Source organism: Geotrypetes seraphini, chromosome 1, assembly GCF_902459505.1.
Source record: "Geotrypetes seraphini chromosome 1, aGeoSer1.1, whole genome shotgun sequence".
In the NCBI taxonomy this organism is placed as follows: Eukaryota; Metazoa; Chordata; class Amphibia; order Gymnophiona; family Dermophiidae; genus Geotrypetes; species Geotrypetes seraphini.
The window spans coordinates 47,102,103-47,129,272 of NC_047084.1; the positions used below are offsets into that span (position 1 = coordinate 47,102,103).

A 27,170-nucleotide genomic window follows, 5' to 3' on the forward strand; every position below is an offset into this window, starting at 1 on the left:
TGAGATGTTTCAAATTCTTGAGAATTGAAAAGGGTACACAATATGAGGTCATAAAAAGTTGAGAATTACTGAGAATTACTGAGAATAAGTGTTTGGTGGGATAATAGGCAAAGGAGAGCGTGACTTGCTTCTTGTTCACAGATGTGAGAATTTTTTTTTAAAGTGTTGAGAATTTTTAACATTGAATTTCAGTAGAGATAATACAGTATCTCATCCTAATATGAATCATTTGCACTCAGGAGTTGAAAAATAATTATCTAAGGCTTTAACCCTTTGTTTTCATATTTAGGGGGTCACTTATTAAGCTGCAGTAAATCTGCAATTATACAACCTTAACATGGGACCTTACCATGTAGTAGGTACAAATTTAATGCAGCAACCACTGAAGGCATTCCAGACATTTGCCCTTATATGTGCTGCATTAAATTTGCAGATAGCGCACGGTACCATACTTGGGGTTAGCACAGAAGCACTTAATTCCTCCTATTTAGGAGGCATGCTGACTGCAAAATTGGCAATTAGTGCATATTATTTTCAGTACGCTAATTGTTAAATGCTTTCCATGCTGATTCTCCACCTATAGCACTCCCTAACACAAAAAGCTCTCAGTGCCTGATTCTATAAATGGTGTCTAAACCATAGGCACCGAGGAATGCAACATCTAATGCATTTCAATCTTAAGTTGGGTGTCGTTTATAGAATTGTGCCTTGCAACACCAAAAGTGGTCATAGGTATCCTAACCTTAGACACATCATACTTATACCAAGGTTTTCTAGGCCTAAATGTTTACGGTAAGTCCAAAACAGGAACCTACATAGAAAAATATGCCCAAGATGTGCACCTAGCTACGCTTACTTTGTGGTAGGTGCCTTGAACCATTTCTAAGCTGTTGCTGGTTATCGGCGCCAAGTAAGCTTTTTAATAATTAAGTTAGGTGCCTAGATCGGCTAGGTGTGCTAACGTAGATGTCTAACTAAGTGGTTTTTATAGAATCAGGCCTCAATGTGCCATTTACCATGCATTAACTGCAAAAATACTGCAGAGTTCCTTTACACAGTTGTGTGCTGGTAGTTACTGTGCAGTAAACTGCGTGTCAAGCACTTAGGGACAGATTCAGTATAGGACACCGGTCTCAGCAGCCTGAATCAGAGAACGAAACGTGTTCACGTCGAAACCATCAAATAGATAAGTGCTTTTTCTATTGTTAAGGGGGCAAAGCTGGGGCATGACTGGGCGGGCCTGGGGGTGTGGCCAAGGGTCCGGATTTTCCTTTGGGAAAATCTGGTAACCCTAGGTAGGAGGGAGGAATCAATGGTCTTTTGGGGGGTAGGGGGCTTGGCAGGAGGGGGGAATCGGTGGCATTCTTGGGGGTCTGAGCTAAGCTGAGCTTTCAATGCTACAATAGCTCAGTCCCTGCCATAAAATTTTGTGTGTAAAAAGTGGGCATTCAGTTTTGAGCATTACACGGAGTGCTCATTATAACCCAAATGAGCTCCTTGTAATTCATTAGCATAGGATTCTCAGTGGCTGCTAGGAGGATCATTAGCAGCCATGGAGAACCCTTTTGTACTTCAGCAGGGGAACTTTCCATGCCAGTAAGACTGCTTTAACGAGTCTTACTTCTAAGCAAAGCTTTTTGTACATTGGGGCCTCACATGCTAATTAGCGCATGGCGATTAATACAAAAAATAAGAAATACGGCTATTTTACCCCAACAGTAAAAATTGCCTTAACGTTCTGGAAAAATCCTTGTAAGGGCACACTAAAGCTACTTTTTACAGCTGTGTGGCAAAAGGGCCCTATGGTGTTTTTTGTTTGCTCTTGTTTAAAAAAAAAAGACTGATATTTTTCTTAGGGCTCCTTTTACGAAGGCGCGTTTGCGATTTAACGCGCATAATAGCGTGCGCTAAACCGCTGGCTGCGCTAGCCGCTACCGCCTCCTCTTGAGCAGGCGGTAGTTTTTCGGCTAGCGCGGGGGTTGGCGCGTGATGAAAAGTTGCACGCGTCAAACCCGCTAGCGCGTCTTCGTAAAAGGAGCCCTTAATGTGCTTATTTTCTCCTGTATTGTAAAATACTCTGGTACTATAAGCATGTTAGACTAGGAGAAAGTTTTGCCCCTTCTTTGTAAGCTAACTTCTGCAACCTTTGTGCTTCTTTTCCAGTTTAAAAGAATGCTCAACCGGGAGCTAACCCACTTATCTGAAATGAGCCGGTCTGGGAACCAGGTCTCGGAATATATATCCAACACATTTTTAGGTAAGCTGAATCCTGGCAGAATGATTGTTGCTCTCTCGAATCCCTGTGTGTATATGAGAGGGGCATTTGCTCTATCGGTGAGGTGGAAATGCAAAGCAGAGTCTCCTTTCAATCTTTCATGTCCTTAGTAAGCTGTATAGCAGACAGGTTCATTGTAATTGTGTTTTGTGCTTGTGTTTTGCTTAATTGGGTGCTCTGAATCTTCATTGCATGTTTCTGTATACGTATTCCTCTGAGTCGCATTGTCACTTTACATGAGGAATCAGTTGCACAGTAAGGGTGATGGATGCCTGGGGTGGTGGCGCCCCCTTTCCTTCCCCCATACCTTTCTGGCGCTCTCTGATGTCACTTCCTAGGCACAGGTCCCGGAAGTGACATCAGAGAGAGCGCCAAAAAGGTATGGAGGAAGGCAAGGGGCACACAGCAAGGAGAGGAGGGGGCGAAGAGGAGGAGGGGTGCTGCTGCGCCCTTAGGGTCAGGATACTACATGTTTTTCTACAGTAGTTCATTGTGTTAGAAAAGGAATTAGTGTAGTATAATATTTCTGAAAATGTCAAAGTCACTGGTAAAACAGGCATAGTAAAATAAAAAATGATGTGGAAAAAGGTATGTGGAATCCACCCCGTCCCCAGTCATTAACCATAGACCATATTTCAGTCAGAGAAAGATAGCCATGGAGGGCTTGACAGTCAAAGAAAACTGAGCTGTTAAATATACACTCCTAAATTTCTGAACTATATTTTCAGTCAGACTTAGGAGTCTAAATTTCTTTTTTTTTTAAATTCTTTATTAATGTTTAAACTTATAATAAGTGTGACATATGTTCAAAGAAATTAACAATAAATACATCACTTAATAATCATCATTGGTACAAAACATAAACTCTTGCACCCCCCCTTCCCACCCTTTCCGACCATATAATCAAATATCTTATAGAATATGTAATAGTAAAATAACCCCCCCTCCTCCCCTCACTATTGAACTTGTAAATTTAAGGGAAACAATTTCATCTAAACAGTACAATATTTTGTCAATGGCTCCCACACATCTTGAAATTTCCTGAAACATCCCCGCTGTATTGCAATAAATCTCTCCATTTTATAACATGACATAAAGAATTCCACCAGAAATTATAATTTAATCTACTCCAATCTTTCCAATTATACGTAATTTGTTGAATGTCAACACTAGTCATTATGAGTAATAATTTATTATTGTTTGTAGAAATCTGACTTTTTGTTCTCATTGCCATACCAAATAACACAGTATCATATGATGCCACTGGGTTATCTACCGCTTTGAACCTCACGGTATAGCGGTATATAAGAAATAAAATAAAATTAAAATAAAAAAATTAATAAACAGTTAATTTGGTCCCAAATTGATTTCCAGAAATTCATAATAAATGGGCAATAGAATAATAAATGATCTAAAGTCCCTGCTTCTAGATGACAGTGCCAACATTTATTAGACATAGAGCTATCCAATTTTTGTAACCGAACAGGGGTCCATAACGCTCTATAGGAGTCTAAATTTCCACTTGAAATTTCATCTTAATTTAGGAATTTAAAAAAGTTAGGCTTATAAAGTTTGATTTCACATTCATTTGCCTAGATTTATGAGCCTGATGCTGACAATCAGTACTAAGCTCCTTAATTGACCCCTGTTGCCATCCACATTTAGTGAAATTTTGAGAATAAATTTAGGTACTTGGCCCCAGTAAATTATCAGAGGCCAATTTATGACATAACCCTCAATTTTAGAAGCATAAATCCTTGGAATATTGGACCTGTGCTTTATACAGTGGGTTAAAACACGTGATGGGATTCTGTTTCCAGACCTTTTATCCACACAGAGGACGTACAGTGCTCTGAAGTGCCTTTTATATCCATGCACACATTCTCACCTGTGGCATATGCACAAAAAACTGCTGTCTTTTTTTTTTTAGTTTTTACTAAAGTTAAATTTAAGGCACAATTTTGGATGCGATACCATTAATCCGCCCTGTGGAAAAGAAGTTAACCATTAGGTCTAAAAATGCAGTACCAGGTTGATTTTTGGAATGTCACAGACTGACCAACCTGTAACAAATTATGCATCAAGAGAGATCAATTGAAGAGTATCTTAATCACTAATCCAAACGATTATTTCTTCTCCTGTTCACCTGGTTTACACTGTGTGCTCTTAGGAGATTGCTCTTAATTGGTGAAGTCACAGATACCAAGCAGAAGCTCTTTGAGCATGTACATCAGTGTTATATTGACATTCCCTTATCTGCAGATAGAAATACTGCTAAATGTGTCAAAGTTTGAATAGATAGATCCCCGCTGAGAGAATCTCTTCGACCTAGCACCCGTGCCTGTGAGAGGAAGTCTGGGGAAATCTGATACGGTGATAGTGCATTGAAATATGGTCTTGAAAGAGTCCTAAGCAGGGGAGTTGGGGATGTTATTATTTGTAACTGCAATTCAGCAGAATCAGGTCAGTGCATCTTTTTTTGTGCTGCACAGGCAAAGAAAAATAAGCAAGAGTTTTAAGAGAGAGTGAAGGCCAGGAGTAAGTCACAGAGGGTAAGGTGCTCAGGTGTTCCTCAGAACAGAGAGATGCACTGGTGGATCCAAGAACATCCAAAACTTACCCCCTCTTTTACAAAGGTGCGCTAAGCTTTTTAGCTCACACTAAACACGCGCTAAACCTGTGTATGTTATCCTATGGACGCGTTAGCGGTTAGCGCAAGCGTTGATTTAGCTCGCGCTAAATACCCGCGCTAAAACACTTAGGGCTCCTTTTACGAAGGTGCGCACCAGATTGGCACGCGCTAGCTGAAAAACTACCGCCTGCTCAAGAGGAGGCGGTAGCAGCTAGCGCACACAGCATTTTAGCATGCACTATTTCGCACATTAAGGCCCTAATGCTCCTTCGTAAAAGGAGCCCTTAGCACGCCTTTGTAAAAGAGGGCCTTAGTTACTTTGTGATTCTGCATGTCTTGGCTCTCTTCCAAAATGAGTCTTCCACATATCTCCCTTTGGAGCTTGGGATCCTTTATATAAATGAGGGGCCTGAGCTCGGGGGCTTTCCAAAACCCAGAAAACTGCAGGGTTTTGGAAATTCCCTCCCATTACCGGGGGAAAGAGAGGAGGAGAGACTCTGGTGCCTGTACCATTAGTGCCATACTCCCGTCTCACCACAGCACACCCAAAATTTTACCAAGGTACACAGTTTGCGATTCACTGGCTTACATTACAGACAAACTGAACAAAAAGGTACATCTATACATAGTGCTCAGGTGGGGAAATTATAGAGGGAAAGATAAGATAGGTGCGGGTGCTTAGCAAGTGGGTTGGAGTTTGGCATTAAAAACAGCTTCAAAGATGTGGGATTTGAGTCTGGATTTGAATTCTGCCAGGCACAGAGCTTGACGTACCAAGTCAGGCAGTTTGTTCCCGGCATATGGTGCAGCAAAGTAGAAGGAATGGAGTCTAGAGTTGGCCATAGAGAAGGATACAGATAAGAGAAACTTACCTGATGAGCAGAGTTCCCGAGGCAGAGTATAGGAAGAGAGGAGAGATACAGAGTGAATACAATTGTAGGTCAATAAGAGGAGTTTGAACTGTATGTGGATATGGATAGGGAGCCAATGAAGTGACTTGAGGAGAGGGTTTGTGTGGGTATAATGGCATTGGTGAACTATGAGATGTGCAGCAGAATTCTGAACAGATTGAAGGGGAGAGAGATGGTTTAGTGGAAGGCCCTTGAGAAGCAGGTTGCAGTAGTCTAGGCAAGAGGTTATGAGGGTATGGATGAGGGTCTTAGTGTGCTCAGAAAGGAAGGGTCAGAATTTAGAAATGTCATAGAAAAAGAAACAACAGGTTTTGGCAGTCTGTTGGATTTGTGAAAAGAAGAGAGATGAGACAGGGATGATGAGGGCGTTGTCCACAGAAATAGAGGGGAAAGGAAAGATGGGTTTAGGGAGGAAAGATAAAGAGCTCAATCTTGACCATATTTAATTTGAGATGGTGGTGAGAAATCCAAGTAACCATGTCATACAGGCAGGATGACACCCGGATCTGAATGTCTGTAGAGATTTCAGGTATAGAAAGAGAGATCTGTGAGTCATTGGCATAGAGGTGTTACTGGAAGCCATGTGAGGAGATTAAAGCACCAAGGGAAGAAAAGAAGAAAAAAAGAAGTGGTCCCAGGACAGCCCTGAGGTACACCAACCAATAGCAGGATGATGGTGGAGGCGGATCCACCAGAGCACACACTAAATGTGCGATGGGAGAGATGGGAAGAAAGCCACGAAAGACCTGAAACCCAAGTGAGGACAATGTGTTGATGAGTAGGTGGTGATTTACCATGTCAAAAACCGCAGATAGATCAAGGAGGATGAGGATGGTGTAGAGGCCTTTGGATTTGGCCAGGAGCAAGTCATTGGAGACATTAGTAAGGGCAGTTTCTTTAGAATGAAGAGGGCAAAAGTCCAATTGAAGTGGATAGCTTGGGATGAGAGAAAGTAAAGACAACAGTGGTGAATGGCATGTTCAATTAACTTGGATAAGAAATGGAGGAAGGAGACGGGGTGATAGTTGGAAGAGCAGGTAGGGTCCATCGAGTGTTTTTTGAGGAGCACTGTAACAACGGCATGTTTGAAGGCGTTGGGAACTGTTACCATGGAGAGTAATATGTTGAGGATATGGCAGAGAGAAAGAACGATGGTAGGAGAGATAGTGGTAAGTAGATGGAATGGGGATGGGATTAGAGAAACAGGCGGTGAGTTTGGAGGAGGAAAGAAAATGTGCAGTTTCCTCCAGAACTGAATTGGATTTCCTCCTCCTTTTTTGGACTCTATGCTTAAGTGATCACATAAGATGATTAAAAAGAACATCACTGCTCTAAATCATTCCTTTCCTTCTTATGGGGATCCTCTGTCCTGTACTAATAGTAACTGAATGGTAACTAGCAAGGAGGAAATACTTCACAGAATAGCACTTGGTCGCTCTTCAATGAAGGCTCTCGACAATGATCTCCACTCATTCCTTCCTTGTGCCACTGTTCCCATCATAATGGCTGCTAGCTCCTATAGCAAAATGGCTGCCAGGCCTGCCGCAGCAGTCTCAGCAATCATTGTGATGAGACCAGCGGCACAGGGCAGGTATGAGTGGGAATCTGATCATTCCCACTATAGAAGGCGCTACTATACCACAAGGGCTTCTTTATGTAGGCTTGGGGAGGATGGTCAGCTGGGGTGAGGAGGGCTGGTGCTACTGGGCTTTTATGGCTTGCTGTGAGGGGACAGTTTTAGTTTCTACTGAAACTAAGTGACCAATTTTGGTCATAAATTTGGTTTCAACAGAAACCAAATGACCTGGGTTCAGTCTGGTTCTAATTGTATGGCCAAATATATGCATATAAGTGCACAGGTTAGCAAGATAGTACATACTTAATACATGCCCAGTGCATAGGCACTCCTGGGGGTGAATTTGTGATGTACACACACATTCTGTAAAATACATGGGTACATGCAGACATTTACAGCTTCAGAGCAGATGTAGATTTGTGCATTATCAGGGCTAGATCTGGGAGCCTGCTTTATAAAGTCATTTTGGGCCTTTGTTCCTCTTATTATACAGGTACCTCTTTAGACATTGCACAATCCCTTTAAAAAAAATCTCCTTTACCTCCTTTCTCTCATTTTATATCCATATTCAAAATATTTAGTACTATATTTTTACACATAGAACCTGCATGTTATATACATTTTTATGTGCCAACCTACCCTCTGCATGCCCTCTCCGGTTTGTTTTAAATCTACTATTATTTATTCATTCATTCAGTTTTCTATACCATTCTCCCAAGGGAGCTCAGAACAGTTTACCCAAATTTATTCAGATACTCAAGCATTTTTCTATGTCTGTCTCAGTGGGCTCACAATCCGTCTAATGTACCTGGAGCAATGGGGGGAATTAGGTGACTTGGTCAGGGTCACAAGGAGCAGCATTGGTTTGTCCAGGGTGCTGAGGCTGTAGCTTTAACCACTATGCCATACTTTCCCCTTACTTAGTAGCTTCATCGCATCCCCACTAGTCCTAGTACTAGATTACCACAGATAACCCCAGGTATTGTAAGTCCTGAGGGGTGGATGGAAAGCTGGGTTTGGATCCTTATGTTGAGGGGTTTATAGCTTGGGGGGATGCAGACTGAAAGAGGCTTGGATCTGCAAGGGATGCTGATGAGGGATGGAATACATGGGAGCAGGCTTCCATCTGAGGACCACATTGCATGAATGTCTTTTCTTTCTTACATTTTTACTTGGTCAAATACTTTAGGAGATGGTATGAGTGCACTCTGTCCACCCTGTACGGTAAATGTTATGCAGGTGCTAGCAATGCCCCAACATTTAGAACACACTTACTGTATCTTAATTTAGCTTCTAAGATGTGGTACATGCAGGAACTTAGTGCACTCTAGTTAACATCCCCCTTAATGCTAGCGATGAACCTTCAGAATAGTTTTTCTGACACACTGCAACACAGTGGGGCTGATTCACTTATGCTGGAGCCAGAAATGAGGCTGAGATGAATAGCTGATTGGGCAAGATAGCAAATAAAAATAAACTGGAACAGAAGCTGTGTAGGAGGCAGGAAAAAAAGACAAATGGGAAACAAATGGCCATATAATACAGTGAAGGAACACATTAGTTGCCTTATGTCGCCGTGCAGGAGCCCAATTAGTCCATATCTGACATACTGGGGCAATTATATAAAATGAATACAACATCTGTGCGCCAATTATACGTGTGAATGTTTAGAACATTGGCATATACGTGTGCAAATACCAAATTCTGCCTAAGCACTATCTTTAAATACACGCATATCTGACAAATTAAACATATGTATAGATTCTCTATAGGGCATCGATATCGACAGCCTCCCAAAAAAACGGCCGCCAATCGCGTCAATCACTTGATAGCATCCTTTAGAGAATCACACCTCTGTTAAAGAGAGGCACCGGAAATGTAGAACCGGGTTTTCCTGGCCTACATTCAGGGCACCTGTCTTTGTTGTGAATCACACCTTCATAGGTGCTTTACAGTGTCTTAACGTCTCTTCCAGCATTAGCCACGCCCATAGTGGTGTTAAGCGCCATAAAGTGCAATTTCACCATAGGCGCAATTTCGGCGTGCTTTAATTTTACTGTTTTTGCCATTTTTAAACGGTGTTTCTCAATTAACTTAGGTGCCTTAGTTTTGGCACTGTTTATAGAATATCCCCCTAAGTTACTAAGGACACTCAAAAAGGCACAAAATATAATCAGGCAGTTATCTGCATATACTTCTCACCATAAAATAATAACCACATAAAGTATTCAAATAATTCAATAATGCTGAATCCACGTGACCTTCAAAAGTATGCAACAATCCCTTAAGGATCAATACCAAACTCTTCATAAGGTCAAAAAATATAATATACAAAACATTGTAATAGTAAGTAAAACCGTAGCTTATTTCTATGCGAAAACTCACTAAGGCCATGAGTTTAGACATAGGGAATAAGCTACGGTAAATGAAACGACTTGATGAATGAAATTAATTGCATAGCTCAAAACTGACACAAAAACTGGACTGAGTAGCAGTTGCACATGGATTTCCCTATACCCTGTTCTAAAACATATGCCTAAAATGTCATAGTGTGCAATTCCAAAGGGGGGGGGGCGTGACCCTGGGATGAGCATCATCAGGAGAGGGGCATTCCCAGAATTTAAGCACAGTGTTATAGAATAATGTCAGTTACATGCTTTACTGCCGTCACTTGGGTGAAAGTGCTGGAGCCCAAAGTTAGGCATCAAGGAGCTGATTCTACAAACAGGTGTCCTGATTGTATGCAGCAGTAGGTGTCCTATTGCCATCTGGCAACCTGTCGGGATGCACATTTTTAAAGAAAAAAGCTTGAGGCAGGAAGCCTACACTATAGGCATTTGTCATGGGTGTAGGGAGACACATAGGAACACCTAAGCTTGACCAAGGCTAGGTTTGGGAGTGGTTTCGCCCGGAAGTGGCCTTGCGCAAGTTTAAGCGGTCCTAGGCATCTCCTTAGAGCCACGACAGACGCCTGAATGTAGGCCTGCAAAATGTTGGCCTATATTTCAGATCGTAAAAGTAGACGCGGCCGGCTGAGCTGATCGCAGCAAAGCAATCCTTGATCAGCTGAGCCAGCAGGACTCCCTGAAGCCGCACTTCAGAGAGTCTTGCCGGATCAGCTGATTGGGGGGAAAATACCCCTGCCGTGATCAGCTGTGCCTGCTGTGGCAGAGGACCCCCCCCACACCCAAAATTTTCCCACTCCCCTCCTGCCTAATTCCACCCGACAACCCCCCCAATTGGAGATTGGCAGGAGGGATGCCCACTCCTCTTGCCACCGGCCCTAGACCTTACAACCCCCCACCCCCAACCACTGATATCCCCTAGGATGAACTAAGGCCATGATTGGCCCAGGCATTTAGGATGTCCACACTATTGGCTGCAATTCAAGTAAGCATGTGGTAATGTCAGTGCTTACCATGCTCTGTCCCTACCCATAATCCACCCCACCTCATATTAAATAGCACAGGACTTTTAATGCACTGGATATCTTTATCATGCAGTAGCGAGAAAGGCTGGAAGTTTGAACTGAAAAAAGAAAGCCGTTCTTAATAGGAATAAACCCTGAAGAACCGGGATAAAAGATTGAACCGCTAAACACTGGCCGCATTGGTAAAGATTGAGGTGGCTAACGCTATGAATTTTAGATCAGAGACTACATAAAAGTTCGGAAGCAGTCTTTGTTCATCATTACCGAATGCGACATTTCAGATAAGTGCTTACCGGTTTTGAATATTTTTTTACTTCAAGCTTTTCTCGTATATTAAGTGCCATAAACTCCAGCAAGTGATATATGACTGTTTAAAGGACCCTGTCATAAGTTGCTAATGAGTTTGATTCAGATGATTGATTCTCCTGATAATAACATGCTGTTATAAAAAAGGAAAAGAGACGGAAAAGAACGAACAAATGAAGACTATATGAAAAAAGATAATAGGTAGGATTGTGGTTTTAGCCGATGATTAAAATCAGGAGCAACTGCAGAGTCGGATATTAATACCAGATGGTGAATACGCTCTAGATCTGAGGCCTTTTCTCCACCTTAAGACAGGAGAGATATATTTTGATATAAGAACTATGTTTTGGATATAAGAAATAACTACCTGGATTTATGGTACGAATTCAATGGATTACAAAGAATATTTGCCATTAACATGCATGCTAGTGGTTCATACTCCCTAACACCTACACTAACTATTTGTAAACATCTCACTGAAACTGATATGGAAGTTATGACATTATATGGATGGGGAGAATTAATGCCATAGGGTTGCCAGTACTTCTGCAAATTTATAATTGTTCATTTGGCAAGATTAAATTACACACACACACTGGTGCTGGGGCCAATCCTTTTCAATATGTCTGTAAACGATATTGCTGAAGGGTTAGAAGGAAAGGTTTGCTTCTTTGCAGATGATGCCAAGATTTGTAACAGAGTAGACACTGAGGAGGGAGTGGAAACATGAAAAAGGATCTGCAAAAGTTAGAGGAATGGTCTAATATCTGGCAATTAAAATTCAATGCAACGAAGTGTAGAGTAATGCATTTGGGGATTAGAAATCTGAAGGAGCTGTATGTGCTGGGAGGTGAGAGGCTGATATGCACGGATGGGGAGGGGGACCTTGGGGTGATAGTGTCTGAAGAGACAGTGTGACAAGGTGGTGGCTGTTGCCAGAAAGATGCTGGGCTGTATAGAACGAGGCGTAGCCAATAGAAGAAAAAAGGTGTTGATGCCCCTACTTGGAATATTGTGTTCAATTTTGGAGACCGTATCTGGCAAAGGATATAAGAAGACTTGAAGCGGTCCAGAGGAAGGCGATGAAAATGGTAGGAGGTTTGTGCCAAAAGATGTATGATGAGAGACTGGAAGTCCTGAATATGTTTACCCTAGAGGAAAGGAGGGATAGGGGAGATATGATTCAGACGTTCAAATACTTGAATGGTATTAACATAGAACAAAATCTTTTCCAGAGAAAGGAAAATGGTAAAACTAGAGGACATAATTTGAAGTTATGGGGTGGTAGACTCAAGAGTTATGTTAGAAAATTTTTCTTTACGGAGAGGATGATTGATGCCTGGAATGCACTCACGAGGAAGGTGGTGGAGAGGAAAACAATGACAGAGTTCAAAATAGCGTGGAATGAACACAGAGGATCTCTAATCAGAAAATAATAGTATATATTGAAGAACTAAGGCAGTACTGGGCAGACTTGCATGGTCTATGTCACGAATATGGCCTTTCAGTTGAGGATGGGCTGGGATGGTTTAGATGAGCTGGAGTGAGCTTCGAAGGAGACTCCAGTAGATGCACAATACCCAGCAGAGCTCTGGGTTTTTGGCCCAGAAATATATAAAAAAAAGAACAATTTAAATTAAATCATTAAATTATAGAGAGTGTATGTATGGGCAGACTGGATGGACCATTCAGGTCTTTATCTGTTGTCATTTACTATGTTACTTTCCTGTGCAATTATGCTGCATATACAGCCACACTGAACCATGTTATAGTGCTGGAGTACACATCTTAAATCCGTTCTCCCTGTGTTTGCGTACAAAAGCTGCTATGGTCTGCTCTAAACATGTTTCCTCTTAGGTTTTTATTTTAAGAACCTAAATTTAGAGTTGTGGGTGGAAAAGTTATTTGCAGATATGGAAAGAACATAAACAGAAATGGTGCAGTTTCTCCCAAGATATTTATAAGAAAACTAGGAGAGTTTAGCAGTGTCACCTTTGGTCCAGATGTGCTAAGCAGTTTTCCCATGCATAGAAAACGGGAAAAAATTCTTAGTACATTTGGTCTTCTCAGAGGCAGCACTGTCATTACCAAGTTTTCTCAGCCACTTGTCAAGTCTGATTTATCAATATAGAAAATGATAACTATAGCAAATTGATTTTTCTTTTCAACATTTTCAGATTAGGCACTTTTGCCTTGTTCCATAAAAAGGGGACAGGGGGACAGGATTTGTCCCTGTCTCCGTCCCCGCGGATAACCATGAGAAACCATCCCTTGTCATTCTGTAGTGTCTATCTCAACCTCAGTCCTTCTACACCAGCATTCTTCAATGGTGTGAATAACATGAAGAAAGACCTTAATGAAGCTTGAAGGATGATCTGAAATTTGGCAGCTAAAATGTAATGCTAAAAAAAATGCAAGGTCATGCATTTGGGCTTCAAAAACCCAAAGGAATGGTACAGTTTAGGGGGTGAAGAACTTATGTGCACAACAGAAGAATAGGACTTGGGTGTGATTGTATGTGATGATCTTAAGGTGGCCAAACTGGTTGAATAGGTGACAGTGAAAACTAGAAGTATGCTTGGGTGCATAGGAAGAGGTATGGCCAGTAGGAAAAAGGAGGTATCGATGCACCTGTATAAGACTCTGTGAGACCTCATTTAGAATATTGTATGCAATTCTGGAGACCGCACCTTCAAAAATATATAAAAAGGATAAAGTCGGTCCTTAGAAAGGCTACTAAAATGGTGCATGGTCTTTGTCATAAGGCATGGGGACAGATTTAAAGATCTCAATATGTATACTTTAGAGGAAAGGTGGGAGAGGGGAGATATGATATAGACGTTTAAATACTTGTGTGGCGTAAATATACATGAGTTGAGTCTCTTTCATTTGAAAGGAAGCTCTGAAATGAGAGGTCATAAGATGAAGTTAAGAGGTGATAGACTCAGGAAATACTTTTTTACAGAAAGAGTGGTAGATGCATAAAACAGTCTCCCAGAAGAGGTGGTGGAGACAAAGACTGTGTCTGAAGTCAAGAAAGCATGGGATAGGCACGTGGGATCTCTTAGACAGAGGAAGAGATAATGGTTATTATGGATGGGCCATTTGGCCTTTATCTGCCATCATGTTTCTTCCTTCCCTCCTTAAAGAATGACAAGAAGATGATTTCCCAAGGTTAACTGTGAGGATGGGGACAACTTCTGTCCCTGTGTCATTCTCTAGTTTTGATTTTGAAAAAAAGTTTCTTAATAGTATAGCAAATTACTGAGAATTTTATAAAAATTTGCCTTTTTATGAAGGTAGAAAAGCACCTAGTTGCAGCCCATTCTATAAAAACACTTAGAACTCCTTTTCCAAAGGTGCACTAAGCATTTTAGCGCATGTTTAGTGCGCAATAATATTTATTGCGTGATAATATTTATCATGCGCTAAAAAGCATAGCACACCTTAGTAAAAGAGGGGGTTAAACATATCCATTCTAGCTTTCAAATACAGAAGCACAAATCTGACAGAAATTGCAGGTAAAGCAAACCTACATACATTTATGCCTTTTCCCGTAGGAAGTAGAAATGAGCATGTGTATAACACAGTGATCACATCTGTTTTGTTAAGTGTGCGGATACATTGCAACTCCAAATGCGCTCGGCCCCAGAACATGACCACACTAACCCCCACCCCTTTTACAAAACCGTAACATGGTTTTTAGCACCAGCTGCAGGAATTCTATGAGAGTCAAAGCTGTTACCACCATGGCCGGCGCTAAAAACTATGCTACGGTTTTGTAAAAGGTGGTGGGGAGAGGGGGTAAACTTGTATACAAATACACTTCTCCCTCCATATTCGCTGTGATAGGGGATTAACAGAACCGCGAATACAGAAAAACCACAAATAACTTTTTCATATGTTATTTGCTGTTTTCTATTAAAAACCATTGTGAATATGGTGAAACCACAAATAACATGGTGGGAGACCTGGCCTGTTCCTTAAGGAGATGAAAAACACGGTGAAGAAACTGCTGGGAATCGGCAATTTTCTATGTAAACGCTTGGAATCGGCAATTTCTCTATGTAAGCTGATGTAATTTGGGAGAAACCAGCAAGCTAAAAACCGTGAATAATCAAAATCGCAAATGCTGAAACCGTGAATACGGAGGGAGAAGTGTACACTCACTCTTATTATCTTAGGATAATTTTATAAGAGACTTTTATGGTCTGAATTCTATATATTGTGCCTAGAAATTTAGTGCTAAAAAACCCACATAAGTGCTATTCTATAAATAACACCTACTACTTATCATTTCTATAGCGCTGTACATTACATTAACCATGTAGGAGACAGCCCCTACTAGTCAGAGTTTACAATCTACAGGAGATCGTCAAAAAAACTTTCCACACATTTATTTCTTTTTAAACACTATGGGGCTCATAATAATTAAAAAAAAAAAGTCTAAAAAGTGGCCTAAATGGCTACTTGGACGATCAAAAAGCCTGATCATCCAAGTACCCATAATCAAAGCTGGTTTTAGACGTATCTAAAAACAGCTTAGGCCTTTCCTCTGCCTCTAGTCGCACAGAGAGAAAAGAGGTGTGTTTAGAGGAGGGGAAAGGGCGGGCGGTGGGCCAACCTACACCTAGGCGTACAACACGTATAACCAAAGATTTTGACAGGTTGCCTAGTCGGCACTTATACGTTTTGACTTAGACCAAGGCAAAACAGATATAAGTGCCGAAAAAGGGGCCGCTGAGCTGATGGCGGCTAGCGCGGTCAGTTCAGCGGCCCAGCAACCTACCCCCCCCCCACCACCACCACAACCATCACGGCAGGAGAGATGCCTCATCTCCCCTACCGCAATACGATCAGCCCTCTACCCGAACTGCCGCGACCCACGGCAGGAGAGATGCCCAATCTCTCCTGCCGCGGATTGTGGCAGTTCGGGTAGAGGAGTGATCGCATCGCGGCAGGGGAGATGGCCAATCTCTCCTGCCGTGATACATCACTCCTCCCCCCACACACACTATCGGGGCAGGAGGGAGCCCAAGTCCTCTTGCCCCATGATCCCCAAATCCCCCCCCAAATGACATCGGAACAAGAGGGAGCCCAAGCCCTCTTGCCCCGCGATCTCCAATTCCCCTCCCCCCCGCCGAGTCCAATGGGGCCTGGAGGGAGCCCAAGCCCTCCTGGCCCGGGGACACCCTCTAACACCCACCCACCACTAAAATACGGGCAGGAGGGATCCCAGGCCCTCCTGCCCTCGACGCAACCCCCCCTCATGACCGCCCCCCCCCCGAACCCCCGATTGGCCCTGCCGCTGACCCGCAACCCCCCTGCCGACCCCATGACACCCCCAATCCCACCCCCCCGTACCTTGAAATCATTGGCCGGATGGACGGGTGCCAAGCCCGCCCCTCCAGCAGGCCAGCCATCAGGTGGCTCAAACCCCAACCACAGGTGGGGCCTGAGGCGCCTGGGCCAACCAGAATAGGCCCATGAGCCTTAGGCCCCTCCTGTGGGCAGGGCCTTAGGCACATGGACCCAACCCGGCCTGGGCTTGGGCTCCCTCCTGGCCCCATCGGACTCGGCAGGGGTGGGCGGGGTTGGGGATCGTGAGGCAAGAGGGCTGGGGCTCCCTCTTGCCACGATGTCGGGTGGGTCGCAGTTCAACAGGGCAGGAGGGCTTTGGCTCCCTCCTGCCCGGATCATTGTAGGTGGGGGTGGATTCTGTAACCGATGTTGTTTTTGACAGACACCGGTTATAGAATCCAGCTTTTAGGCGAAGGACTGGCTCCTTCTTCGCCTAAAAGCCCTTGTTTTGGACGTTTGGGGCTTAGGCGTTTTTTTAGGTTGATTATAAATGGTATAAGTTTAGACGTAGTGGTGGTCTGGGCGTTTAAACAGCTGAACGTAGATAATAGACATTTTTCCTGCTTCTACTTTCAACGTTTAAGGCCTTAGGCCAAAAGGGGACTTAGACAATTTTTTTGATTATGCCCCTCTATTTATTAAATATTTCAAAAGCAAATTATATCACTTTTCCACATGCAATACATTTTTCCCATGACACTCTACATCATGCCCTCATACCATTTCTCCTGCCCCCAACCATTTCCCGCAAAAATATGAAAATGCAAAAACTTTTTCAAGATCCCTTGTAATCAGACCTACGCACAGGATAATTGGGGTGACAGAGGGAGTGACAAATAGACATGGGTACTTTAAAGTGGGGCAGTTAGGAGTTAAAAGCAGCCTCGAAAAAGTGGGATTTTAGGATAAAGTTAGATGTGGTTTATAGAACAGCACTTATACCTGGGAGCCACACCTAACTTTAGGCATGATCATTTTGCACCAATTGAAACATGGCGCAAAGCCTCATGCCAAACGTTAGGAATGGATGCCCCTTGTTCTATAATTATGCACATAACTTTGAAGAATGCCTCCGATCCACCCCTTTTTGGCACTGCATGGATGCTGTCAAGTTCATGATATTCATTTGATTCAGAGGTATTTTTCTAAAATGGTTGGTCCCCATTTATGCCACAAGTACACGTGCCAGAAGAGAATTTCTGGGTGGACCCACACGTTTCCTTTCTGCTCCCATTCCACCCTCTCCTTAGGCATTTAAAAATTGATGTCAGGGGATCTCTGAGCCCCCTCGATGAGGATGTCCTACACTTGTGCCCCCACCTAGAGCCATCCAATTATTTGCAAAGCCAGCAGCGCAGTTTGAGCCACCAGCTCCCTCATTAATTATGTGAGTTATTTAATGTAAGAGGAACATATTCCCAGACCCCCATTACATATGACTGTTTTTATTTCTTCATGTAGGTTCATCCAAATGCAACAGATAAAGTTTTGTATTTATTTCCTCTTATTCCATTTTTATAAAGATGTTTTTATAAAGCTTTATTTGTATTGTATTTTAGACAAACAGCATGAAGTGGAAATGCCTTCTCCAGCACAAAAAGAGAAAGAGAAAAAGAAGAGGCCTATGTCGCAGATTAGTGGGGTGAAAAAACTCATGCACAGCTCAAGTTTAACAAATTCAAGTATCCCAAGGTTTGGAGTGAAAACTGAACAGGAGGAGGTTCTGGCCAAGGTAAGGCATGTCTGAATTGCTGGCTTTCTGTTTCTTAAGCCTAGAACCGGACGGTACTCTTTGAAGAATAGTATTTGCTGTCATACATGACATAATGGAAGCTAAAATGAATATTGACTTCCTTATGAATTCATTACCTATACTGTGTATGGTGACCTATACATGGGTGAAGTGTATTGTAACAACTCATTGCTGGCATTAGAATAAAGGCCCCAAACTACAATATATAGCAATCATTATGCCCAGCAATCACTTTAGCTCATCTCTCAATAATTCAAGCACACCAAGATACCACTCTCTTATGAAAGCAATGTGTTATTGAAGAGTTCAAATACATTTTGATAAGCTTTTGAAATTCCACAGATTCAAACATCATTTTGTAGCTTCAAATAGATTTAAATAATGGTCAGCAAACATGATGCATGTAATAACATTTGTATGACAGGTGGAAACAGAAAATGATGCAAGATAAAAATTGCAAAACCGATCTAGTCTGACTATTTTTTCTTCCAGTTTCATAGCAGAGGCTCTATTTGATTTCCAGCTTTGCTGTTCTACCCCTATAATGTACTGTCCTTTGCGATGTCACCATATTGTCTTGACTTCTGGTACTGTTTTTGCTTCTGACACAGCTGGTGGTCAGCAGCTGTTCAAGGACTGCTGATGTCCGCTGTTTACTTGAGCTGTAGCCATCGGTACATGCTAGTTCACCAAGGAGAGGTTTTCCATAGAATGTGTTGAAAAGTTTGTGGATATTGTATGTTTTGATTTACAACAAGACTCCTGAGGCAGGCCCTTGAGGGCCGAAACACGATCGTGTCGAGTCCATCATAATAAAAGAAACTGAACACCAATTGATCACCTTTGTTGTTTTGTTTGCTGTTCACTGGTGTGAAGGCAGTTTCTTCTGTTTGTTTCTATGTTTTAAAGGTAGCCCATGTTGATGACTTCACCCCTAAATTACGGTCTCGATGATCTGATTTTCTGTTTGTGTAAATACTGTTGGTATTTTGATGCAAATTGAAATTCTAAAACAAAGCAGAATATTGTGTTTAGCTTTTGTCATGCATCATTTAATCCTAGGAACTGGAAGATGTGAACAAATGGGGCCTTAATATCTTCAAAGTAGCAGAGTTTTCTGGAAACAGACCTCTGACGGTGGTCACGCACACCATTTTTCAGGTAAGATGAAGAACTTGCCATTTCCATTCGATATGATAGAATTGTGTAAACCAGTGTATCTCAAACTATGTGCCATGGTGAGATTCCAGGTTTACCGCGAAAGAGACGAATTGGTCGCTGCCAGCATCTCTTCTCCTCTCTGTCCCCCCTCCCCCCACCGGCGATGGAGAGATTTTCAAAACCCGGCTCTTTGTCCAGGTTTTCAAAGATCCCCGAACTACAGGGCCTCTGAGTATGCTTGGATGTCAGTGTGATGATGTCATGCACACGTGTGTAACGCCACCGGTCGATGTCCGCACATACTAAGAGTCCCTGTAGACACGGCCCCAAGTTTAGTGTGCCTTGGCAGAAAAAGTTTGCGAGACACTGGTGTAAGAACTTCTTGTGAGCAGATCCATTGTCGGTCTAACCTCAAAAACAATTCTTATTACTCCACAGGAACGGGATTTGCTGAAAACCTTTAAAATTCCAGTAGACACTTTAATTACATACTTGATGACTCTAGAAGATCATTACCACGCTGACGTGGCATATCATAACAATATACATGCTGCAGATGTCGCACAGTCTACCCACGTGCTGCTATCAACCCCTGCTTTGGAGGTAAATAAAAAAATACCTTGGAAATGACTTGGTATCTAGTTCCCTTTTCTCTAGGGAAAGGCACTTATTAGCACACATTTGGTTCATTAGTGTGCTTTAAAATATTTAGAGGTCAATTTTCAAATGACACATAGACAGTCAGCGCTGTGCTGGACATGTCAATGCCACTTTAGTTTCATTTTTAGTGGAGATGTATATAGAAAACTATGCATGTATTCTTTTAGGTGCGTAGTTTTATACACACTAAGCATAAAGGGGCATTTCCTTGTGGGCCCATTGTATCCTTATTTTATTCATGTAGGTGTCGATATTGGTGCCTATATGTCTAGGACTAAATGGTACCTGAGTTCAGGCATGAAAAAATGCACACTGTTCAGGCATTAAAAAATGGTGACAGCCCAGCCTATTTGTACAACCGCCTAATCCAAATTACCACAACCAGACACAGGAGAACCCAGACAACATTCACATACCCTCCAGTCAGAGACATCAAATGGAAAAAAAACTGTACAATGGCCTTCTTGCCACACAGGCAGCAAAACTAGGCCACCAACTCTCCAATCTACTAATCACGACCACAGACTACAAAACTTTCAGAAAAGAAATAAAAACCCTGCTATTCAAGAAATCCATGAAGACTAACTAACACCGTATGAAACTTTTCAATCCTGTGAAGCAACCCACTCTACTCTGTAACACCTCTGGACGTGTCCAGAAATCCTCTTCTGTAGTCCACCTTGAACCGCAAGATAATGGCAGAATAAAAATCACTAATGTAATGTAATGTAATTCTATAAATGGCTGTCTGAGTTGGGTGCAATTTATAGAACATTGTGTAGCCCCAGGATTCAGGCCTAACTTTTAGAGATGAGGATTTATACCAAGTAAATCCTGGTGTGGATCGCCCATATTCTGTAATAGTGAATGCTTCTTTAATGAATGCCCCTGATCCACCCATGCTCCCGCCCCTCTCAAAACATGTCATAAAGTGGCCACTTCATATGCATCTACAACCTGTGAACCCCTAAGTGTATCTGCTTTCTCATAAGATGTTTCCAAGGGCAGGATTGGGGAGGAGGTTTTCATTTGCATATAAAATCTGACTATGCAGATAAATTAACTCAGAACATTTGTGCATCCTTAAATCCTTAAGAGCATATGTATATGCATGGTTTTCCCAGGGTAATTTTTGTAGTTAGGGACAGTAGCGTAGCAAGGGAGGTTAGCGCCCAGGGCAGTGGTGCCCTGCATTGCCACACCATTTACTCCTCAACTGTTCCCCACTGCTTGAGGGCATTCTATTCCCCCCCCCCCCCGGCCTACCTCTTGAAATGTTTGCCAGCGCGAGCTGCATCTTCCACCTGCTGCTCGAACTGGTCTCAGCTCCCTTCTGATATCACATCCTGGTCCCGCAACCAGGAAGTGACATCAGAAGGGAGCCAAGGACGGCGTGAGTAGCAAGTAGAAGATACTGCTCGCGATGGCGAATGTTTAAGGAGGTATGCGGAAGGTGGGGAGGAGGAGAGGCGCCAGAACCTCCTGCGAAGACAGTGCCTCTCCCTTACTACACCACTGGTTAGAAAGTTGCATGGGGATAGTTAGTTAAGCCATCTCTTCCTGTCCCTAATGGAATCTTAACTTATATCCACCTGTCCCTGCTAAGATCCATTCCATCCTCATTCATCTCCACAATTAAGCTCTTCTATCTCAATTTATACCTGCAGGAGTCAAAGCCCTCCTTTTCCTCCCTACTCCAACAGCATTCTGTGGTTTTATGGACATTATTCATTATTCTACCAATGAGTGTTCCAAGCTTCAGTCTGCCTCTCTGGGCATTCTGAGCCTCATTCTGACCCTCCAATTGCCTCTCTCGGTACATTCTCAAGCCTCATTCTGGCATCACCATAAATTTTAACTATACTCCTGCAGTACTTGTTCCATCCCTGTGGCAATTCCATCCATTTTCATGGGAATCCTTTTGCAACTTCTTCCATACTCACAGATTCCCACGTGCAAGCCCTGTCTACATGCTGCCCAGAAGCCACCTAAGTGTACACCACCCATCTTATACAGATTATGTAAGATATGTGCAGATTTACAGAATAGTGCTTAAGTGGATTTTTGGCATTTACATACATTTGTGCACACATATATGCCGTAATTCTAATCATTTATGCATCTATTTGATATGAAAGTGTTGGCACCCACTTTATAGAATTACTCTTTAGTTTTCAGTTGAAGTAACTATGTTTGTTTTTGTATAATGCGATGTTCCATCCTGGTGGCTTTGGCAGTTGGAAAAAGTGTGTGGTTATGCCCTTAGGGAATAATAGCATTTCCTCTTTCTGTTTTTCTAGGCAGTTTTTACAGATCTAGAAATTCTTGCTGCAATCTTTGCCAGTGCAATACATGATGTAGATCACCCTGGGGTCTCAAACCAATTTCTTATCAACACAAGTAAGTCTGATAAAAATAAATGTAAATATAAGCCACCTTTTTTTCCCCCTAATGTCATCCAGGAAGTCCAGCATTCAGGATTGATGAAGAAAATAAAGCGCTAGGGATCTGTTTACTAAGTTGCAATTGCTTCTAACGCTAACAGTTAATGCTGTACCTTAGCACTTAATTTCACCATCTAATGTGGAATGGGGTATGGAACAGACAGAATGGCCCAGATTCTTTAAACAGTACTGTTTTCTTAAATCCCGGTAGGCGCCCAAGCTCAGTGAAAAATACCGTTTAAACTATGTTTTTCATTGATTTTCAAGGCGCCAACTGGTGCCTAAAAAATTGGCGCCAGAATCGCACCTCTATAGGTGCAGTTAACTTTAGAAGTGACGTTAGGCACAATTCACATCAAAGATAGGCGCTGGAAATGTACGCCTGGAAAACCCTAGCCTACGTTTACGGTGTCTACCTTTGCCGGAGGTGCGATTCTATAACTGGTGCCGCCGTGTGACTGACATGCAATTGGGGACCGCTTTTAAGGCAGCCGCCGACAGCAGCACCAGTTTAGAGAATTCAGGCCAAAATGGGCACCATCCACCTTCCCTCTGCATCCCCTGTCATATCTATCTGGCATCTCCCCTCTGTGTCCTTATCTCTCCTCCCCTCCCTGTCCAGCATTGCCCTTCTGTGTTCCCTGTTCCTAAGCTCCCTCCATACCCTGCATTTCATCAGAGGAAGGGAGACAGAGGAGAGATGAGGGAAGCAGGTGACCCCTACCACTGAGTGGCCCAGGGCATTTTGCTGAGATTGCTTAGTGGTAGCTATTTCTCCGATTCTGTCTATTCATGTCAGAATTTTTATTCTGGCTCTTTGTTATTTAGCTGTATGATTCTGTAAACCACTTTGGCCTCTATTTTATAGGAAGAGGTGGGATATGATTAGCTTAGCAAATCCATGTACTTTACCTACTTTTCTTTTAAAACATTGCTGCCCCTTTACAGAATTACCCTCAAGCAGTGAGCAGATTTACACTTGTGTGCATGCACATGCATGAGCATTATTTTTCTGAACATTTACACATGTTGTGGGTGCCCCTTTTTAGGTGCCCTCATGCAACCTTATGAGAGCCTTTTCCGTAACTGCATCTGGGCACAAGATACCAATACTAGTGTAGCCTGGAACTGTTGTGCCTCATTTTAGGTGTGCGCTGTTACTCCAGCCATAGACCTGGCATAACCTTGGGCACTTAAAGGCAGAAAGGGCGCTTATAACAGTATTCTGTAAGTTGTGAACGTAACATAGAGCCCTCCCATGTGTCACCCATGTTAAGTCCACTTGTACACCCCCTTCAAGTTGCACCTTACAACACTTATATACACCCGTACAGAAAAGCACTTAGGAGGCTCTTAGGAGCACTTAGAAGTGCTCCTTTTCTCTGCACTTTACTTGTGCAAGAGTGCATACCAGTGAGCACTTATATTGAATTGCCCTTATATTGGGCATTTAAATTTGGTGCCTTTGTTACACAGCTGCCTCCTATGTGTGGAACTGGATTTCCATGGGAAGCCAGTGAAGAAGCTGGGATGCAAAACTCCAGTTTTTGGCTTGTTGAAGTGGTTTAAGGTACCACAGAAGTAACCACAATCCTTCCTCCAAAGCTTAAGTCCAAATGAGCAACTTATGTCTAACTAATAGTAAGGGTAAATGTTGGTGGGAAAGTTTTTTTTAAATATATTGCCATTGCAAAATAGGAAATATTTGCATTTTACAATCTTGTCAATTCCAAACTCTAACCCACCTGCTAAGCACCAATATCTGTCTTATCATACAGTTTATTTAAAATTTGATAAAAACACTTATAAAACTTTCTAAGCACTATACATAATAATAAAAAAATGGGGTACATAACATACAGAAATCCATACATGACAATCAATGGACTGCAACTTAACAGGAACAAAAAGAATAGAGGGGAAGAACTACAATGGTATAAAGAGAGATTCACAATAATGAGAAAACGAAGGGAAGGGGACATGACTAGAAATTTTTTTTAAGAAAATAGAGGAATTTGAATGATTAATTGAACAGTTGTTTAGATATGTTGAGGTAAGTAGATTTAAGTTTCAAACGCGTCCTTAAAGAGAAAAGTTTTCAAGGAACTCTTAAATTTTCCTATTATGGGGTCCTCTTTAAGATGATTTGGGAGTGAGTTCCAAAGCTGGGGTGCGGCGGTGATTGAAAAGATCTCATTACGCCTAGTACTGATGATTTTCAGTGAAGGTACTGAAAGGAGATTATGAGCACTTGAACGAAGTGCTCTAGTGGTGGAATAGGGAATTAGCAGTCTGTCTAAAAAGATAGGAGAGTGAGTTTGACGAATCTTAAATGTTAGAAGGGCAATTTCATAAGAAATGTGATGAGGGATTGGCAACCAATGGGCATTTCTTAAAAGTGGCATTATATGATCATATTTCTTGGAATTTGTTATGTTTTTTATTGCAGTGTTTTGTATTAATTGTAATCATTCCCTCTGTAATTCTCCCACCTGAGCAGCATTGATGCACCTTCTTGTCCAGTTTTTCTGTCTTGACTAGATTGTAAGCTCTTTTGAGCAGGGACTGTCTTTTCTATGTCTTTTCTGCACAAGTCTAGTAATGCACAAACACAACACTTGTATCCTCCAGTTCGAACGCTGAAGCTAAAGCTCAAGGCTTAACTATTTTATACCTAAAGCATACAGTTGAAGCACATACACAGGGGAATTTGCCTCAGAAGCTACCGGGCAGTCATTGCTCTAGAGCTAGGAAGGAGAACCCGAATTCCTCATTGGTTAACCTTCAATATTCTATCATAGGCAACCCCACTGTGCCAATTATAACGGTAAGGTGATTAAATATTAATCTAACAAAGTGCAAGCCACACTTATCTGTTGCTTCATGGCAGACAGGCTTGATAATGTGGTACAGGCACTAGTGAAAGCTTCCTCTCCAAACAGCCGACAAAGGCCTATTTTTCATGATTGCAAAATCATTTCTTCAGGGCTCTAAGGAAACACAGAAACAGAATCATGAGAACACAAAATTCAAAAACAATATCCTATATCATCGTCAGAATTAATGCTAATGCTAGAGTCTCACAAAGTGAAAAAAAAAAATGGTGCTGCAGCGTCATTAAAAAAGCTCAGTTGGTCACATGAAAACTGTCATGTGACCAGCATACATGGAACAGATTTAAAGGAACAGTGGCAGTGCATCAAAAAGCTAAAAATAACCAGATATAAGTTAGTAAAAATGAATCCAATCAATTGAAGCATTTAAACCACGAGGTTGTATTGCTACAGAAATGATTAGTAGCAGTAGTAAGAACCCAATATAAGATGATCCTCAACAAAAAGAAAACTATATGCCCAGCATCAGTTCCTGTCTTGTTTTAAACCTAAGTCACAGTGGTGAACTTCTTAAAATATTTTGGAGTGCACTTAGACCGCACTCTTAACTTCCATGAACAAATGTCAGATTTTCTTAAATTTGGTTTCTTAGCATTATATCAACTTATATCTTTTTTAAAAAAACTTCTCAATCTCTCTGCATACCCTTCTACATGCTTTCCTTATTTCTCATATAAATTATTGCAATGTTATATATGCAGGCCTTTCCCATACAGAATAGAAACGCTTATAAGCTACATAATATTGCTGCTTGGTTTCTTTGTAATGCTAGCTCTTTTGACAACTGCATCTCACTCCTGAAATCATAGCATTGGCTCCCAGTCCCCTATCGTTCTCAGTTCAAAATACTATACCATCTTATCTGTTAAGTCTAATTTCTGTTTATACTCCTGCTTTCTCTACCTTCTAGAGCCTATTACCAATCCATTAGACACACTGAGGGCCATAATCAAAAGAAACGTCAAAGTCCGATTTGGATGTAGCACATGAGTCACCCAAAGTCGGCAGCAGCAAAATGTTCATTCTTGAAAAGTACATCTAAAATTTTTTATTTTTTTTTTCCGAAAATTGTCTCTCTGTACATCCAGGCGTTTGATCATCCAGACTGCCACTACATCTATCTTTATACCACATTCTCGACCAAAAATTTGTCCAAGTCACAAGCACCCAGAACAGAACCATTTGGAAGTGGGAGAGTCAAGTCCTGTAATAGACTGGTCACTCAGACATGGCAATAGAGCAGAAGGACACCATATAGGGCACTACTGTGAACTTCACAAAAAGGGTGCTACACAAACATCTCACCAGAACATAGAAACATGACGGCAGATAAAGGCCAAATGGCCCATCTAGTCTGCCCATCCACAGTAACCATTATCTCTTTCTCTGAGAGATCCCCCGTGCCTATCCCAGGCCCTCTTGAATTCAGACACAGTATCTGTTTCCACCTCTCCCTTATAGGTTATGGTGAGCTCCCCAAACACCCCAAAAACCCATAGCCACCTGTCTACAACCCCAATAGCCCTTATGGCTGCAGGTGCCACCTATATGGCAGTACAGTAGGGCTTTGATGGGCTCACATTTTCCATTAATGTAGTGGTTAGAGTGGCTTTGGGCCTGGGTTCTCCTCTCTATGGTTCAGTAGCCCACCACCCAGACTACTTAAGCCACCTCTGTGCAGCTTTACTAGACTTTCCTATAACAGGTGCTGATGTTCTGGAGGCAAGTATGTACGTTTTTATTCTGAACTTTGTGGGGGTGCAATGG

At 42.1% G+C, this 27,170-nt stretch overlaps 1 protein-coding gene across 5 annotated transcripts in view; it reads left to right on the forward strand.

Moving 5' to 3' along the window:
- Window positions 1-27,170, forward strand: part of LOC117354005 (cAMP-specific 3',5'-cyclic phosphodiesterase 4D) — a 1,294,824-nt gene that overhangs the window by 1,246,765 nt on the left and 20,889 nt on the right. For all 5 annotated transcript variants that reach the window (XM_033930716.1, XM_033930743.1, XM_033930726.1 and 2 more), the window contains 5 exons: window positions 2,164-2,257; window positions 18,051-18,223; window positions 19,307-19,405; window positions 19,844-20,008; window positions 22,366-22,465. In XM_033930716.1, the coding sequence (XP_033786607.1) occupies window positions 2,164-2,257; window positions 18,051-18,223; window positions 19,307-19,405; window positions 19,844-20,008; window positions 22,366-22,465 (631 nt within the window). The remainder of the gene's footprint in view (window positions 1-2,163; window positions 2,258-18,050; window positions 18,224-19,306; window positions 19,406-19,843; window positions 20,009-22,365; window positions 22,466-27,170) is intronic.